This window comes from Astyanax mexicanus, chromosome 3 (assembly GCF_023375975.1).
Source record: "Astyanax mexicanus isolate ESR-SI-001 chromosome 3, AstMex3_surface, whole genome shotgun sequence".
Taxonomy (NCBI): Eukaryota; Metazoa; Chordata; class Actinopteri; order Characiformes; family Acestrorhamphidae; genus Astyanax; species Astyanax mexicanus.
In genome coordinates this window covers 6,252,078-6,269,509 of record NC_064410.1, presented here as the reverse complement: position 1 = coordinate 6,269,509, position 17,432 = coordinate 6,252,078, and the positions used below count along the sequence as shown (strand labels likewise).

General features: G+C 38.1%; 1 protein-coding gene and 1 long non-coding RNA gene across 2 annotated transcripts in view; both read left to right on the top strand.

Annotated features, from left to right (window-relative positions):
- LOC125799309 (uncharacterized) overlaps positions 1-17,432 on the top strand; it is a 637,314-nt gene that overhangs the window by 495,802 nt on the left and 124,080 nt on the right. The gene's annotated exons all lie outside the window — the stretch shown is intronic.
- The window catches only part of adgrl1a (adhesion G protein-coupled receptor L1a), a 313,378-nt gene that overhangs the window by 258,709 nt on the left and 37,237 nt on the right, over positions 1-17,432 (top strand). The window contains exons 9-13 of the mRNA XM_049475750.1: positions 2,498-2,601; positions 3,822-4,007; positions 8,361-8,399; positions 11,337-11,517; positions 13,157-13,276. Of these exons, the coding sequence (XP_049331707.1) occupies positions 2,498-2,601; positions 3,822-4,007; positions 8,361-8,399; positions 11,337-11,517; positions 13,157-13,276 (630 nt within the window). The remainder of the gene's footprint in view (positions 1-2,497; positions 2,602-3,821; positions 4,008-8,360; positions 8,400-11,336; positions 11,518-13,156; positions 13,277-17,432) is intronic.

Here is a 17,432-nt window from a genome sequence, read left to right as displayed (position 1 = left end):
AAATGGATTAATTAATTCATTGATTCATTCATTGATTCATTCATTCATTCATTCATTCATTGAGTGGCTGGGTGGACTAATTGACTACTTGATTGATCAATTAATGGATGAATGGATGGATGGATGAGGGGGCAGATATGGATGTTGTACATGATATACATGGATGGATTTATTGACTAAATGAATACTTGTTCGACTACACGATCATCTAATTGATGGAAGAGTGGATAGATGGATGTAGGGGTGGATTTATTAACCAATTAATTGATCAACGGGTGGATAAATGGATGAATAGATGGATGAATGGATTGATTGATTGAGTAATTGACTTCTTGATTATTTGATTGGAGGCAGATAAATGGATAAATGAATTGATGGGGTTAAGTGACTGGTTAGTAAATTGATTGGTTGATTGGTTGATTGGTTGATTGACAATCGACTCCCATATTGACTACTGGGTTGATCCACTGATTGACTGACCAGCTGGTTAATATATATATTGATTGATTAATTGAGGAGGTTTTTGACTGATGACTCTTGAGTACTGATTACTTGAGTTCCTGACTGATTGGTTGCTTGTTTGTTTGCTTGATATATTTGTTTATTGACTCATTTACATACTGACCACATTATTGATTCCTTGGGGGGGAGGGGCTTGATTGGCTGACTGTCCTTAATATGAGGAATTGATTTAACGTTTTTACTTCTTCGTTTCTGAAATCTAGCACAGTAAAACTAAGCCATGTTTTCCAGACCCTCCCTTTCCTGTGTGAGTGTGTGTTAGTGTGTGTGAGTCTGTGTGTGTGTTCCCAGTCTCTCTCTCTCTCTCTCTCTCTCTCTCTCTCTCTCTCTCAGTCTCTATAGTCTGTACCAGGCTCTCCAGCAGGACTTCTTGAGGATGAAAGGGGAAAAAAATAAAATCCTCCTCGAAATTAAAGAGTGATGTCCAAGCCCTGTGTGGGACCGCCCGCCAGAGACGCGGGAAAACAGAACAAAAAGGAAGACACCACACAGACGAGAGCGCCCCCCCGCCCCGCCCTCCCCGAACAAACCAGGCATCAAACGCTTCTCTCTAGTCCAGGAAGAAACACTCCCCTTCCTTTAGCTGCACACAACACCACCTCCCACCACCACCACCCGCCTCCACCCGCTTCGAAAGATGGAAGGAAAGAATACGAGCGAAGTGAAGCCTTTTATTCTCCGAGCTTTTTTTTTCCCGTCTGCTGGAATGACAGCCACGCTAAATTAGCAGCTGGCTTAATTGGTGCATCCTGGCGTAGCTTTCAAAAGCAATCTAGTGTGGACGGAGGAGAGAGAGAGAGAGAGAGATAGAGAGAGGAAGAGAATGAGAGAGATAGAGAGAGAGAGAGAGAAAGAGAGAGAGAGAGAACCACAAGAAAAATCTCCAGTCCTCTGATCCTCCTCTGTGGATTCTCCCTCGCTCGATGTCTAGTTCCTGTGTTTTGGAGCTGTTTGTGTCTCTTTGTGTGTGTGTCTCTATATATGTGTGTGTGTGTGTGTGTGTGTGTGTCTCTATGTGTGTGTGTGTGTGTGTTTGATCACAGTGTGTTGTCCTCTCTCTGAACTGAGCTGAGTAAATAGTCAAACTTTAGCTGAGAAAGAAGGCAAGGCAGAAGGTGGCTCCCCGGAGGTTCTTCGCCCAACTAACGCGATGTTTCTCAGGCTTTGGGACTTCAATGTGTGTGTGTGTGTGTGTGTGTTGGTGTGTGTGTGTGTGTGTGTGTGTCCTCATTTCTACATTTAAAAAAATATTTCATAGCAGCTGGTTCCAAGTTTCTTGGCAGCATTTCTCCAACCAAACTATCCAAAAAGAGTTTAAGCCAATCATCTTAAAGATCTCATTCCATTGTTTTTTTTTTTATTATTAATTTTAAAATGTGTAGTTGTGGTCTCACAAACACATTTTTAAAATATGTTTTTGATATTTTGCTCCAGAAATGATTGCGATAAACGATATTGTTGGCGAGATATTTTATAGACCACTAGTTTGGCACTAATAAAATACTAAAATAATATTGTAACAAATGATTGAATCGTTTTAAAGACAATAAACTTTCTAATTTTGGACCCTGAAGAGTTCCAGCTTGAACCTAAAGTAGGTTCTAGTAGGTTCTTCAGTGTGTACTGTATATAAGTAGACATTGCACACAAGTGCAGAGGCAGAACACACCATGACGGGAAGCCACGGTCTGTCCCAGCTGGCCCACGTTGAACCGGCATAAAGACTGCATAAAAACTCTGCCTCAGCCTTTATTTGAGAGAGTTTTGCTGATGGTGAGAGGAAGACTGAGGCAACACGAACCTAAGAGACACTAAAGTAAAGCAACTATAGCTGCACTGGGTCGTTACTATGTTTCTATAAGTACTAGTAGGTTTGTTTTGGGTGTTAATAGAGAGCATTTTTCCTAATAAAGATGAAATAAAGATGCACTCACTCACTGTCACAATATATGTCTCTCTCTCTCTCTGTTTGTAGGCATCGCCTCTTTCCAGTGTATGTTGTCTCCCATGCAGTGGAACCCTCGTGGCCCCGATCTCAGTAACTGCACTTCTCCGTGGGTCAACCAGGTGGCACAAAAGGTACAGCTGCAATTCAAAAAAAGTTTCACAAATAAGAATACTACAGGGGTTGGACAATGAAACTGAAACACCTGTCATCATTTTAGTGTGGGAGGTTTCATCATGGCTAAATTGGAGCAGCCTGGTGGCCAATCTTCATTAATTGCACATTATTGCACCAGTAAGAGCATGAGAGACTGTGAAGGTTCAATTAGCAGGGTAAGAGCACAGTTCTGCTCTAAACATTGCAATGCACATAACATTATGGGTGACATGCCAGAGTTCAAAAGAGGACAAATTGTTGGTGCACGTCTTGCTGGAGCATCTGTGACCAAGACAGCAAGTCTTTGTGATGCATCAAGAGCCACGGTATCCAGGGTAATGTCAGCCAGCATACCACCAAGAAGGACCAACCACATCCAACAGGATTAACTGTGGACGCTGTAAGAGGAAGCTGTCTGAAAGGGATGTTCGGGTGCTAACCCGGATTGTATCCAAAAAACTTAAAACTCCGGCTGCCCAAATGACCGCAGAATTCAATGTGCACCTCAACTCTCCTGTTTCCACCAGAACTGTCCGTCACCACAATAAATTATTGTGCTCTAAAACCAGGTGTTTCAGTTTCATTGTCCAACCCCTAACTACAGCCCTTTTTAAAATTCATTATTCAGTGAATAATTGCTGTTTGCTGTTGTTTTTCTATTTTTTACTTGGATAAAAACTATTTCCCTCCAGTACACCGGAGTCCATCTCCAATGATGTACTGTCATTATCATTTTACTCTTTAAAATTTGAATTTGAAAGGACTCTCACCTTTTTTTTTTTTACAGGGTGGGAGGAGTCATAGTGTGTAGTGCCTATAAATAAGCACACAAAAAATAAATAATTATTTATTTATTTATTTATTTATAAAAAAAAAAGAAAATTTGTCCTGTCAGTGACGGGTCATGTCGAGGCTACAGTAATTGTTGAATAATGTGAGCAGCACTAGAAAGCACACACACACACACATGCGCCACACACACATATACACACACACACACACACACATACACACACACCGTGGTAATGGAAAGTGGATTAGTGAGTCATCTAAAGAGCCGTTTCTGTAGTTCTGAAGCTCAACCAGACATGACCTAAAAAAAAAAACCCTGTACCAAAAGCCCAGACACCCGCGGAGCACAGCAGGGGTTCGGGGCTTACAGACGAGCATATGTGTGTGTGTGTGTGTGTGTGTGCAGATAAAGAGCGGGGAGAACGCGGCGAACATCGCGGGCGAGCTGGTGAACCACACGCGGGGTCGGATTCACGCCGGTGATGTCAGCTCCTCCGTGCGACTGATCGAACAGCTGCTGGACATCCTGGACGCTCAGCTTCAGGCCCTCAGACCCGGGAACAAAGAGTCCGCAGCCAGGAACTATAACAAGGTTCTAAACACACACACACACACACACACACACACACACACATCATTAGCTTTCCCTACACTGAAAAAAAATCTGCGTAAAATTTACGTAAAAAAGTTTTGCAACTTTCTGCATTTGCTTTTTTTAAGTAAATTTAATTTCAGATCAATTTAAGTAACTTCAACTTGGTTTCTAGATTTACACAGAGTAAATAAGTGAACTGAACTCTTCAGTCAATCCTTTCTTTTAGTAAACTTTACTCTATTTATTTTTTACTGAATCAATCCTTTCTTTTAGTAAACTTTACTCTATTTATTTTTTACTGAATCAATCCTTTCTTTTAGTAAACTTTACTTCATTTATTTTTACTGAATCAATCCTTTCTTTTAGTAAACTTTACTTCATTTATTTTTACTGAATCAATCCTTTCTTTTAGTAAACTTTACTTCATTTATTTTTACTGAATCAATCCTTTCTTTTAGTAAACTTTACTTCATTTATTTTTACTGAATCAATCCTTTCTTTTAGTAAACATTACTCAATTTATTTTTTACTGAATCAATCCTTTCTTTTAGTAAACTTTACTCAATTTATTTTTTACTGAATCAATCCTTTCTTTTAGTAAACTTTACTTCATTTATTTTTACTGAATCAATCCTTTCTTTTACTAAACTTTACTTCATTTATTTTTACAGAATCAATCCTTTCTTTTAGTAAACTTTACTTCATTTATTTTTACTGAATCAATCCTTTCTTTTAGTAAACTTTACTTCATTTATTTTTACTGAATCAATCCTTTCTTTTAGTAAACATTACTCAATTTATTTTTTACTGAATCAATCCTTTCTTTCAGTAAACTTTACTCACTTTATTTTTTACTGAATCAATCCTTTCTTTTAGTAAACTTTACTTCATTTATTTTTACTGAATCAATCCTTTCTTTTATTAAACTTTACTCAATTTATTTTTTACTGAATCAATCCTTTCTTTTAGTAAACTTTACTCAATTTATTTTTTACTGAATCAATCCTTTCTTTTAGTAAACTTTACTTCATTTATTTTTACTGAATCAATCCTTTCTTTTAGTAAACTTTACTCAATTTATTTTTTACTGAATCAATCCTTTCTTTCAGTAAACTTTACTCACTTTATTTTTTACTGAATCAATCCTTTCTTTTAGTAAACTTTACTTCATTTATTTTTACTGAATCAATCCTTTCTTTTATTAAACTTTACTCAATTTATTTTTTACTGAATCAATCCTTTCTTTTAGTAAACTTTACTCAATTTATTTTTTACTGAATCAATCCTTTCTTTTAGTAAACTTTACTTCATTTATTTTTACTGAATCAATCCTTTCTTTTAGTAAACTTTACTCAATTTATTTTTTACTGAATCAATCCTTTCTTTTAGTAAACTTTACTTCATTTCTGCATACAATATTACCTAATTACAATTACTTCATTTATATAATATTACTCAAATAATTTATGATACATAATATTTTATCATTCCTGAAATTTAAATGTTTTTAGTTAAAACACACATATTACACTGTCTCAACACATGTATGGCATGTAATACATTCTTTATAGTTTTCTGAACTAAACATGTGTTACATGCCATCCATGTGTTGAGACAGTGAGACTTGGTCTGTTTACGAAATAAATATTTGAGATTATGTAAATATTTGAACGTGTGTTTTACCACAAATTATATATAATAATTTTGTATAAATGAAGTAATTGTAATTAGGTAATATTGTAATGTTACTGTATTAAGTAAAGTTTACTAAAAGAAAGGATTGACGTTGAAGTTGAAGTTCAGTTCACTTATTTACTCTATGTAACATTTAAGTCTTGAAACCGAGTTGAAGTTACTTCAATTTAAAATTAAATTAAATTTACTTAAAAAAAGCAAATGCAGAAAGTTGCGCAACTTTTTCAAAGTCAATTTTACCCATCATTTTTTTACTTATTATACTTTAATTGTATGAAAAAAGTCTTACTAAACTGTACTAAAATGGAGCTATTTTAAATATACTTAATATAGTAATATTTAAACATACTTAAACTACTTCATGTATGTAACCCTATATTTTAAATATGCTTACAGTAAAATACATATAATACATTTAATTAATTAGTATTGCAACTGTATCACTATTTATTATACACCAGGTATATTAGAAATGTACTAAGAATTTATGTGAAATATAAATATATGTGATCTATCTTTACATTAGAGTTAAAATATGCTTGTTCTTGTTCCTGTCTTTTGTAAGTAGCACACTTCTAGTGTACTGAGTTTGGTATAATATATATATATATATATATATATATATATATATATATATATATATATTTAATATACAGTACTGTACTACAATTTCAGTGTCTTACTAATGTAATTTACATTTTTTTTAGTTAGTAGCAGAAATTTAATTTACTTTCTAAAAAGTTACTGGAAACATGATACATTGTCCAATGTACAAAATATATTTGCAAATAAGTATTTTAGAAGTATATTGAATTGGACTAAACTAAAAGTGTTCTTTTTTTAAAAAGTATGATCAAAGTTTACTTTCAAACATTTAATCAAAGCATAATATTGATGTAATTAAATGTACATAAATCTATTTAGACGTTCCTTAATACGTTTTAAGTACAATTAAGTATATATTTTCTTCACCAGGGTTTGCACCCACCATCTAATAAACACTCTTCACTCTGGGACTGGAACAATATTGATTTTGGAAAGTCGGAATAGTTGGAATTGTGAATTATGTGCCTGGTTCTGGGGCAAAACAAGCCTGGTGTATTGTTTTATAGTTCATTTAAATGAAACTTTATTGATCCACTTGGTCGCTGGGAATTTCGCCGGCTGGCTGCACCACCGGCAGCATCGCCAGCGAGCACAGGGCTCGATCTGAAGAGCGTCCAGGGAGCGCGAGGGGATAAAGAGGCACTCCAGCTAGAGAGAAATATATGTAATAATCACAGCATCTGCTGTAAACATGCCTACTTACGTCCTGCAGCGAGGCTGTAGTGTTTTTAGAAAGCAGAAAGCATGTCTGGTTTAACCCTCTTAGTTCAAATTTCTTCCCATTTTCTCCACTATTTACACGGCTAATTACCCAACACACTCATTAGAAATCCCCTAATCAATAGTGAAAGCGCAGCGTCTCGGTTTCGATACATCAGCTCACAGATGCCACCTTGTGCTGATCGACATCACCCTTTGTGTTGAGTGTTGAGAGAAAAAGAGCGCCATCTACCATCACCCAGAGAGAGAACAAGTCAAGCCAGTTGTGCTCTCTCAGAGCTCTGGTTGCCGATGGCAAGCTGCATAAACAGGATTCGAACCGGGGATCTCCTGATCATAGTTGCAGTGCTTTAGCTGTATAGAGGCTGGACCATTCGTTACACACTTGTGTATTTACAAGCTTCTGTTATTAACTGTCAGAAAACGTTTTCGTCTTGAACTTCTACAGGGGTTGGACAATGAAACTGAAACACCTGTCATCATTTTAGTGTGGGAGGTTTCATCATGGCCTAAATTGGAGCAGCCTGGTGTCCAATCTTCATTAATTGCACATTATTGCACCAGTAAGAGCATGAAGAGTGTGAAGGTTCAATTAGCAGGGTAAGAGCACAGTTCTGCTCAAAATATTGCAATGAACACAACATTATGGGGACATATCAGAGTTCAAAAGAGGACAAATTGTTGGTGCACGTCTTGCTTGAGCATCTGTGACCAAGACAGCAAGTCTTTGTGATGCATCAAGAGCCACGGTATCCAGGGTAATGTCAGCGAGATACCACCAAGAAGGACCAACCACATCCAACAGGATTAACTGTGGACGCTGTAAGAGGAAGCTGTCTGAAAGGGATGTTCGGGAGCTAACTCGGATTGTATCCAAAAAAACATAAAACCACGGCTGATCAAATCACGGCAGAATTCAATGTGCACCTCACCTCTCCTGTTTCCACCAGAACTGTCCGTCACCACAATAAATTATTGTGGTCTAAAACCAGGTGTTTCAGTTTCATTGTCCAACCTCATCATTTTTTCTAAGTCGCTTTGGATAAAAGGGTCTACTAAATGTAATGTAATGTAATGTTTTGGCTTGGTGATGTACTACACACTCTAAAAAAAAAAAAAAAAAAAAAACACATGAAAACACCTTCACCCACTCACAGCTCTCCAATCCAGGCTCGCCAGTCCACATGCAGCACTCTTTCACTGTAATAATACCCACATAAACGCATAAACACATAAAAAATATAATAATAATCATAATAATAATAAGCGTGTATGTGTGTTCTTTCTCTTTTTCTCTTTTTCTGTTTTTTTTTCTGCTCTACCCTGCAGTTACAGAAGAGAGAAAGAACCTGCCGTGCATACATTCAGGTACAGTACTCCCCCATACCTCTTCAACTCCTCTATCATTTGCTTTTTTCTCTCCTTCTCTCTCTCTCTCTCTCTTTCTCTCTCTCTATCTAATAATTTCTTTCTCACAGCCAAAACACTGATTGGAGATATGACTCACAGCTCATGCTCTGCTGGGGGGTGTGTGTGCTTTCAGCTTTTCAGAGCGCATTTCCATTCTCTTTCCAAACGCCCTCTCTCTCTCTCTCTCTCTCTTTCTCTCTCTCTCTCTCTCTCTCTCTCGCTCGCATACACACACGCGCTACAGATTGTGTATGTGTGTATTTGTGTGTGTGTGTGTATTTGTGTGTTGTGCGTCTGATGGACGATAGCATTGGGCTTTTTTTTTTTTCTTTCTTTCCTTTCTTTTTTTTTCCTGTAAACTGTATCTGTAGCCCCAGGCTGTCTTTGTGTGGTGTTTCTGCTGCCTGTAATGACATTTATAATGGAGTTCTTCGCTAGGGCAGCGCTCGCAATGAGAGATGATGAGTGCTGTGCTTTGAGAAGGCTCTCGAGGTGCTGAAGTTAGTTTACTGCGTTTAGTTTCACGCTATGCGGACTTAAGTTTGCGCGTTAACTCTTCAGAGGTGGGTTCTGTTCTGTTCTAGCCTTTTGACATTAGTATTAGTATTATGTATTAGTGCTGTATAATTGTCACTATTTTAAATAATCTTCATTAATTGCACATTGCACCAGTAAGAGCAGAGTGTGAAGGTTCAATTAGCAGGGTAAGAGCACAGTTCTGCTCTAAATATAGCAATGCACACAGCATTATGGGTGACATACCAGAGTTCAAAAGAGGACAAATTGTTGGTGCACGTCTTGCTGGAGCATCTGTGACCAAGACAGCAAGTCTTTGTGATGTATCAAGAGCCACGGTATCATCAGGGTAATGTCAGCACCAATACCACCTAAAAGGACCAACCACATCCAACAGGATTAACTGTGGACGCTGTAAGAGAAAGCTGTCTGAAAGGGATAGTCGAGTGCTAACCCAGAATGTATCCAAAAAACATAAAATGTGCAGCTCAACTCTCCTGTTTCCACCAGAACTGTTCATCAGGACAATAAATTATTGTGGACTGAAACCAGGTGTTTCAGTTTCATTGTCCAACCCAAAGTTAGCTTAACTTAGAACATCAAGTTATTAAAAGGGAAGTTGATTTAACTTTTTTTTTATTTTTGTTATACTGTAAGACCGAATAAGTTGAGTTGACTTTAACCTTTCTCAATTTTTTTAAGGAATAGGAATGAAAACTTGAGTTAGCATAAATTAAAACATCAAGTTATTGCAACTTGGGGAGAATTACTACACACTGATGGTGAGTGTCTGTCAGAAACTCCCATACTTGGGACACACCAAGTATGCAAATAGATTGTGACAGAAGCCAATGGAAAAGAAGCTGCTAATGGCAACAGACTAAACTAGACTTATTATAAGTTGGTTAAAAAGCTGAACTGCTTGAATTGAACTTAAAGGCATAAAGTTATCCAAAAGCAGTGTGTAAGACTGGTGGAGGAGAACATGATGCCAAAGTGCATTAAAAACTGTGATTAAAAGCCACCAAGGTAATTCCACCAAATATTGATTTCTCTCTTAAAACTCTTAAAAATAATATCTTTATGAATATGAACTTGTTTTCTTTGCATCTTTATTTGAGGTCTGAAAGCTCTGCCTCTCTTCTTTGTTATTTCAGCCATTTCTCTTTATTTTCTGCAAATAAATGCTCTAAATAACAATATTTTTATTTAAAATTTGGGAGAAATGTTGTTTGTAGTTTATAGAATAAAACACCAATGTTCATTTTACTCAAACATAAACTTATAAATACCAAAACCAGAGAAACTGATTCAAATAAAAAAAACCTGAAGCGGTCTCTTCATTTTTTTCCAGAGCTGTACTCTGCCTATTTTAGATGCTTACTAATATATCATATACGTTGATTGACGTGGTGGACTGAAAGTCAGGTGTGTTCAGGTAAATATCTGGCGTATTGCTATCTTGGCAATGGGAAAAAAAACACAGGAGCGCCACTGACTGAAAAAAGCTCAGACTACAGTAATGTCAGACGTTCATTGCTATCTTATACTGTTCCCGGAAGTGTCCTGCTCGTGCACCTTCACAACATGAGCGAGCGGTGTATCCTCTGCTCACATCATTTGATTTGTTTTATACACAGTTTGAAATCAATTAAAGGGGATTTATAGTGTTAAATACCTTCATTTAGAGCATCCATGAATTGCTATATTATGTAGTATATTGGGATAGCTCCCTGATTTGATATTAGATGGATAGGAACTATTTTTCTGTTTCTTTCTTCATTGTTTGTAAAGTTATCTCCATCAGTTGGGCCAACACTGATGAAATAGGATCAATTCTGGATGATTAATTATGAGTTATAGCATCTCAGTCGTTTTGCAGCTCTTCTATAGTTCCGTTTTTATTGTTCTGGACTCGTCCAACATTTCCTAAATGTAATTTGCAGCTTTGTAGTTTCCTGCTAATTATTTGAAATGTGCGAATTGCATAATTTGATTTGTTTTATACACAGTTTGAAATCAATCATAGGGGATTTTATAGTGTTAAATACCTTAATTTGGAGCGTTTGTAGGGAGGTGTATAAACACATACATGAGAAATAATTAACAGTGGAAAATGAATCAAATTGAATTACCACAGGCTTTTATTACTGATGGTAATGAATGCGACTGACTGTGGGTGTGTGTAAGTGTGTGTGTGTGTGTGTGTGTACATCTGTGCGTTTGTAAATGTGTGATGAATTCTCAAATGTCTCATTTTTTGTGTGCTTGTGTGTATGTGTGTGTCCACATATCTCTGTATCATGTCTGTGCTTCTGTGTGTCCATGTGCCAATATGTGTGTGTTGTGTGTGTGTTGTGTGTGTGTGTGTGTGTGCAGGCGGTGGTCCAGACGGTGGATAATCTGCTGCGTGCGGAGGCTCTGGAGTCGTGGAGGGACATGAACAGCTCGGAGCAGGCTCACACTGCCACCATGCTGCTGGACGTCATGGAGAAAGGAGCCTTCCTGCTGGCCAACAACATGTATGGCAACCGCTTCAGTGACCACGGCCTGAACATCGGTGAGGATAGGCCTCAGGGTCTGAGGGAGTGCATGTGTGTGTGTGTGTGTGTGTGTGTGTGTGTGTGTGTGTGGGTTTGGGTTCATCAGCTATTAAAGGTGCTGAATATGATATGAGTTCATTTTCCTCTTTGTCCCACCAATCAAACTCCGATAAAAAACACCCAATACGTAACAGGAGAGTGTGAGTAAAAGTGAGAAACAGAGAGATAGCGATAGAGATAGAGTGAGAGTGTAAGAGAAAGTGGTAGTGAGAGAGCAAGACTAAGAGAGAGAGTGAGAATGAAAGAGTGAGAGAGAAGGATAAATTAAAAGAGAGAGAGTGAGAGTGTAAGAGAAAGTGGTAGGAAGAGAGCAAGACTGAGAGAGAGTGAGTGAGAATGAGAGAGCGAGAGAGATAAATTGAAAGAGAGAGAGAGAGAGAGAGAGAGAGAGAGAGAGAAAGAGTGAGAGTGTAAGAGAAAGTGGTAGTGAGAGAGCAAGACTGAAACAGAGTGAGTGAGAATGAGAGAGTGAGAGAGAGATAGAATGAAAAGACAGTGAGAATGAGAGCGTGAGAGAGATAGAATGAGAAGACAGAGTGAGAATGAGAGAGCGAGAGAGATAGAATGAAAAGAGAGAGTGAGAATGAAAGAGAGTAAGAATTATAGAGAAAGTGCAAGAGTGAGAGAGAGCGAGAGTGGAAGAGAATGAGAATGAGAGAGAGAGTAAGAGAGCGTGAGAGAGTGGTAGTGAGAGAGCAAGACGGAGAGAGGGTGAGAATGAGAGAGCGAGAGAAAAGGATAAATTGAAAGAGAGAGAGTGAGAGAGAATGAGAGTGTAGGAGAAAGTGGTAGTGAGAGAGCAAGACTGAAACAGAGAGAGAGTGAGAATGATGAGAGAGCGAGAGAGAGAGAGAGATAGAATGAAAAGAGAGAGTGAGAATGAAAGAGAGTACGAATTATAGAGAATGTGCTAGAGTGAGGGAGAGCGAGAGTGGAAGAGAATGAGAGAGAGAGAGAGAGTGGTAGTGAGAGAGTGGTAGTGAGAGTGAGTAAGAGTGAGAATGAGAGTAAGAGCGTGAGCATGTGAGAGAGAGCAAAAGTGAGAGTGAGAGTGATATTATACTGTGGTATTTGTTGTAGAGTTTTGGTAGCCTTGAAGATTTAAAAAGTTGTTTGTGTTTTTCGCTACCACTTTAAAATAAGACTACCTTTATAAAGGGTTTATAAATGGTTTACAATTAGTTTATTAATGGTTACTATTTAGGTTGTAAATGCCTTTAAAATCATTAATAATCAGTTATAACACATACAACAAAGGGCAACAATGACCTGTTGTTTGCTAAATAGTGAACCCACAGCCATCTATATTGTTGCCCTTTCTACGTATGTGTTATAACTGATTATTAATATTAATAAATATTTTTAAGGAATTTACAACCTAATTAGTAACTATTAATAAACTAATTATAAACCATTTATAAACCCTTAATAAAGGTAGCCTTATTTTAAAGTGGTACCTGTTTTTCTAACAAATATATCTGTAAGTTTACTGACCTATAGCACATGCTGACCACTGTAATGTGTGTGTGTGTGTGTGTGTGTGTGTGTGTGTGTGTGTGTGTGTGTGTGTGTGTGTGTGTGTGTGTGTGTGTGTAGATTTGGAGGTGCATATCCTGAATACTGAGATGGATCTTCAGAACCTCTCCTTCCCTCAGAATAACCCGACTGACAGCATCCAGCTCTCAGCCTCTACGGTCAAACAGTACAGCCGCAACGGTCAGTTACCCTTTTTTATCTATCTCTCTCTATCTCTCTCTCCATTTCTCTCTTTCTTTCTCTCTATTTCTTTCTGTTTCCATGTCTCTGTGTTTCTCAGACTGCACTAAAACAGGCCTTATTGCAAAGTAATATATAGCTGAAAATTTGTACAATTGTGACCAATAGGTACTTTTGGCAGTGTGGGCAGGGTGCCAAATACTGCTGGAAAATGAAATCCGCATCTCCATAAAAGATGTCAGCATATCCTTGTAGAACCTGCATCTGGAGAATGGAGGAAGAGTGGAGGTCTAGTGTGAAGTTTCCACAATTCGTGATTTGTGGTCTGGAGAGACTGTGGGGCCCTAATTAAGATATTAGGGATCAATATATGTTATAATACCCATATATTAGTACATTTGGCCATATATGAGCGAGTTTATTGAGTTCAGTTAAAACTCTGTCTGCTCTTCCTCAGTAAGGCCCAGTCTGTACCAGGCTGCTGTGAACTGAGGGGGAGACAGATAAGAAATATGCTTATCATACCAGGTGTCTCAAGAGGCCCAAGCTCCCACGGGAAAAGCTGGGCAGGAGAAGGAAAGGTGGAACCAAAAGCCCCCACCTTTGTTCACCCAAATACTGTATAAAAGTGTGTGTATTCCTCTGTATTATCAGAAGACTGAAGCTTGTACCATCAGAAGACTGGATCCTTCTGACTGAACCTGGCTGATTTCAAGACAATAAAAGAACATCTTAGAACTTCGAAGAACTCCGTCTTCTCCTTTCTTTGACTTAAGGCACTCGTCTGTTTTTATCTTCTTTCTTTTGAATTTAAAGCTTTGTAGTGATGCATGACTAGATAACCTTTTAAGAGTCTATTTTAAGCTAGCCCAAGGCTTCCCTTTAAGGGAGGCCAAGAGTCGTCAAATTACGAACGACAAGACATGTCATCTGCTGGTGTTGATCCACTCTGTTTTATTATCAAGTCTTATAAAGTCAGTGCAGTTTTTGTGTTTTCCCGCAAAATCAGCTTTTAGCACTTCATGCTTCCCTCTGCTACTGATCTTACCTGACTTTTATGGAGATAAGGATTTCATTTTCCAGCAGGACTTCTATGGAGTTAAATCAGTGTCACCAGAACCTGAAACAAAAAAACATGATTCTCATGTGTAATCTGGTGTTCTTGAAAAAAATTACCTTCAAATATTTAGATCTTTAAAATTCAGGTATTGAAATTTCAGATAAGGACAGCTTTAAAATGATAGATAACACACATTTCAGACACAAAAAAAAATAATTAAAATAAAAATCATGTAGCAAAAAATAATTCAGGGATTAAAAATCCAGGTTAAAAAAAATCAGGTTGTAAAAAATTTAAGTAAAAAAAATCAGTTTGAAAAAATTCAAGTCGAAAAAATTCAGGTTGTAAAATTTCTAATCGAGCTCACAGCTGGCCTATCACAACACTCTGAAGCCTGTGGGAGCAGCATCTTTTTATCACCTGTGGAGAAGCACAGTGGCAGCTGATGGGAGAACACAGCTCCTACCTGAATTTTTAATCCCTGAATTATTTTTTTGCTACATGATTTTTTTTTATTACTTAAATTTTTTTTTTACCTGAATTTTTTTTTTTTTATCTGAAATGTGTTATCTATCATTTTAAAACTGTCCTTATCTGAAATTTCAATAAAATTTTAAATATCTAAATATTTGAAGGTCATTTTTTTCAAGAACACCAGATTACACACCCTTTATTTTCAAGAATCATGTTTTTTTTTTTTGTTTCAGGTTCTGGTGACACTGATTTAACTCCATAGACTTCTGCCAAAAGCACCAATTGGTCTTATATTATATTCAAATGCTCTGATTTGACACAGATTTTTGGGTTTTCATTGGCTGTGAGCCATAATCATCAACCTTACAAGAAGTAAAAAATATAAAATAGATCTCTCTGTGTGTAATGCATCTATACATCTTTTATTTTATCCTCCACTTCTGTACTTTTCTTTCTTTCATTCTTTCTTTCTTTCTTTCTTTCTTTTTTTTTTTTTTTTTTTTTTGCTCTCCACCTGTGACTCCCTACTGCTCCTGCCTTCTAAACCCTGAAGAACCTGCGTTCCTCCAGCCGTGCTCCCTCTCGGCAGGACAGACGCATTTCAAAGAATGTTCAGAAAAAGCATCAGGCTGAGAGTCGCAGCCAATAAGAGACACAACTGCACAAATCTGCAATCATTAAAGAGCACATTAAACCTGCAACCCCCCCGCCCCGCGCTCCTGCGCTCCTGCAGGGGCCGCAGCACCGCTGCACACGTTTATTACTTTCCCCGCTCCAACACACCTGATTCAACTCATGAAGGGCTTTGTAACGAGCTTATGAGTCGAGGCAGGTGTGTTAGAGCAGGGTAAACACCGCGCCGTACGCCGCTGCGGACCTCCAGGGACCACGACGGGCGTAAACAAAACCCCAAAATTAAAAAACAGCTAAGTGAGGCTCTCTTCACCGATGTACGAAAAACGTTAATCAACCAGTGTTGCGGGAAGGAGCGGAAAATTGTGTTTGGAAACAGGGATCAGCCATAACATCAAAACGAACCCACCTCATGCCACCAAAACAAGTCAAAACTGTAAATTAATGGACTCTAAAAGACGTGTAAAGGTGTCCTGTAGCATCTGGCACCAAGACATGGATGTCAATCCACACAGATTTCTCTCCCGGGGAAGTAAAGCACTTCCGTTTGCTTACAGTAAACTCAGATTTCCAATATTTTACCGCAGTTAGCAGCAGCGCTAGCCACGGTTAGCTGTGCTTAGTGCTGGTAAACGCTAGAGCTTAGATTCTCTGAAAATAGTCTGAGATGTAGGCATCTGTTTTCAGACATTTGTGTTAACTGAATCTAATAAAAACGGTAATTAAAAGGAAAAAAACATGTATTATGTGCTTATAAAACTAAAACAAACTGAAATTTCTGATAGAAAACCCTAATTTTCGTGTTTCATTTATTTATAAGTGCTGTTGTACAGCGGAGTTGTACAGCGGGCGGTGTTGTGCCGATTCTGTTTGCGAAGCGGAGTCGGATTCAGCAGGGAGTCGGATACGGCACAACAGCGGCAGCGCGTGGCACTTAGCGCGTGGTCTGCGGCGTTAGTTCTTGTTTAAAATGCTCGCGCTAACCGCAAAATACAACAGAAAACACTTAGAAACTGCAGAATTATGTATGGGATTAGAATATGAGCGCGAGGGAGATTAAAGAGAAACAGGAGATACAGTGTGTGAGAACCTTTACCTGTGAGCAGCTCATACACCAGAGCATGCAAATCTCTCTCTTTCTCTCTCTTTCGCTTTCTCTCTCTCGTTTCTTAGATTGATCTCTCTGATGAGATGTGTGAAAACTAATAACAACTAGCAAGCCCACTCTAAAAATGAGTTAAAACTTACTGCTAAATAAAAACAAAATTAAATTAAACTATAGTAAAAATGAAGAATGTTATAATCACGTAGCTCTGGGCGCACGTGAACGCCTCCGCGTTTGACTTGCAGCACTGTGTGTCGCTGTAGCTGTTCCTAAAAATCATTTTAATTCAATAATAGTTCTATGCTTCTATGTTACAGTGTTAATTAACATAATTCTGATCATATTTCGCTCATTCAAACAGCCCAAAACAGCCAGTTTATGGGGCGGATCGGGTCGGGCTCGGACTCATAATGACAGTTCATGGTTCGGGTTGGGTCGGGCTCGGGCAGAACGTGCACAGGCTCGGGCTGGGTCGGGTCGGATTTTTTGGGCCCGATCTAAAATCTAGTAAACGTCACCTGACAGCGCTACACTGAGGAACTCTGAGTGTTCTGGTACCCGTAGCTTGTTTTAACACGGTAAACACGCAGACTACAGTCCAATATACTCGCCTCTGAATGTGGAAAGAGCTAGTGCTGTGCTAGAGTTAGCGGCTAATGCTAATACTGCTCCAGCCTCAGTGCTGGAGAAACTTCACTGAAACTTCTGTACAAGTGGTTCTCTTTCTACGTGATCCCTTTGCCTGTATACACACTGAAAAACAACGACGCGTAAAATTGACTTAACAAAAAGTTCCACAACTGTTAGTACTGTTCCTACTGTTTCCAGTTGAAGTAATTTTAAACTTTTCCAAGTTTTTCAGATTTTGGGTTGGTCTTTTTGCC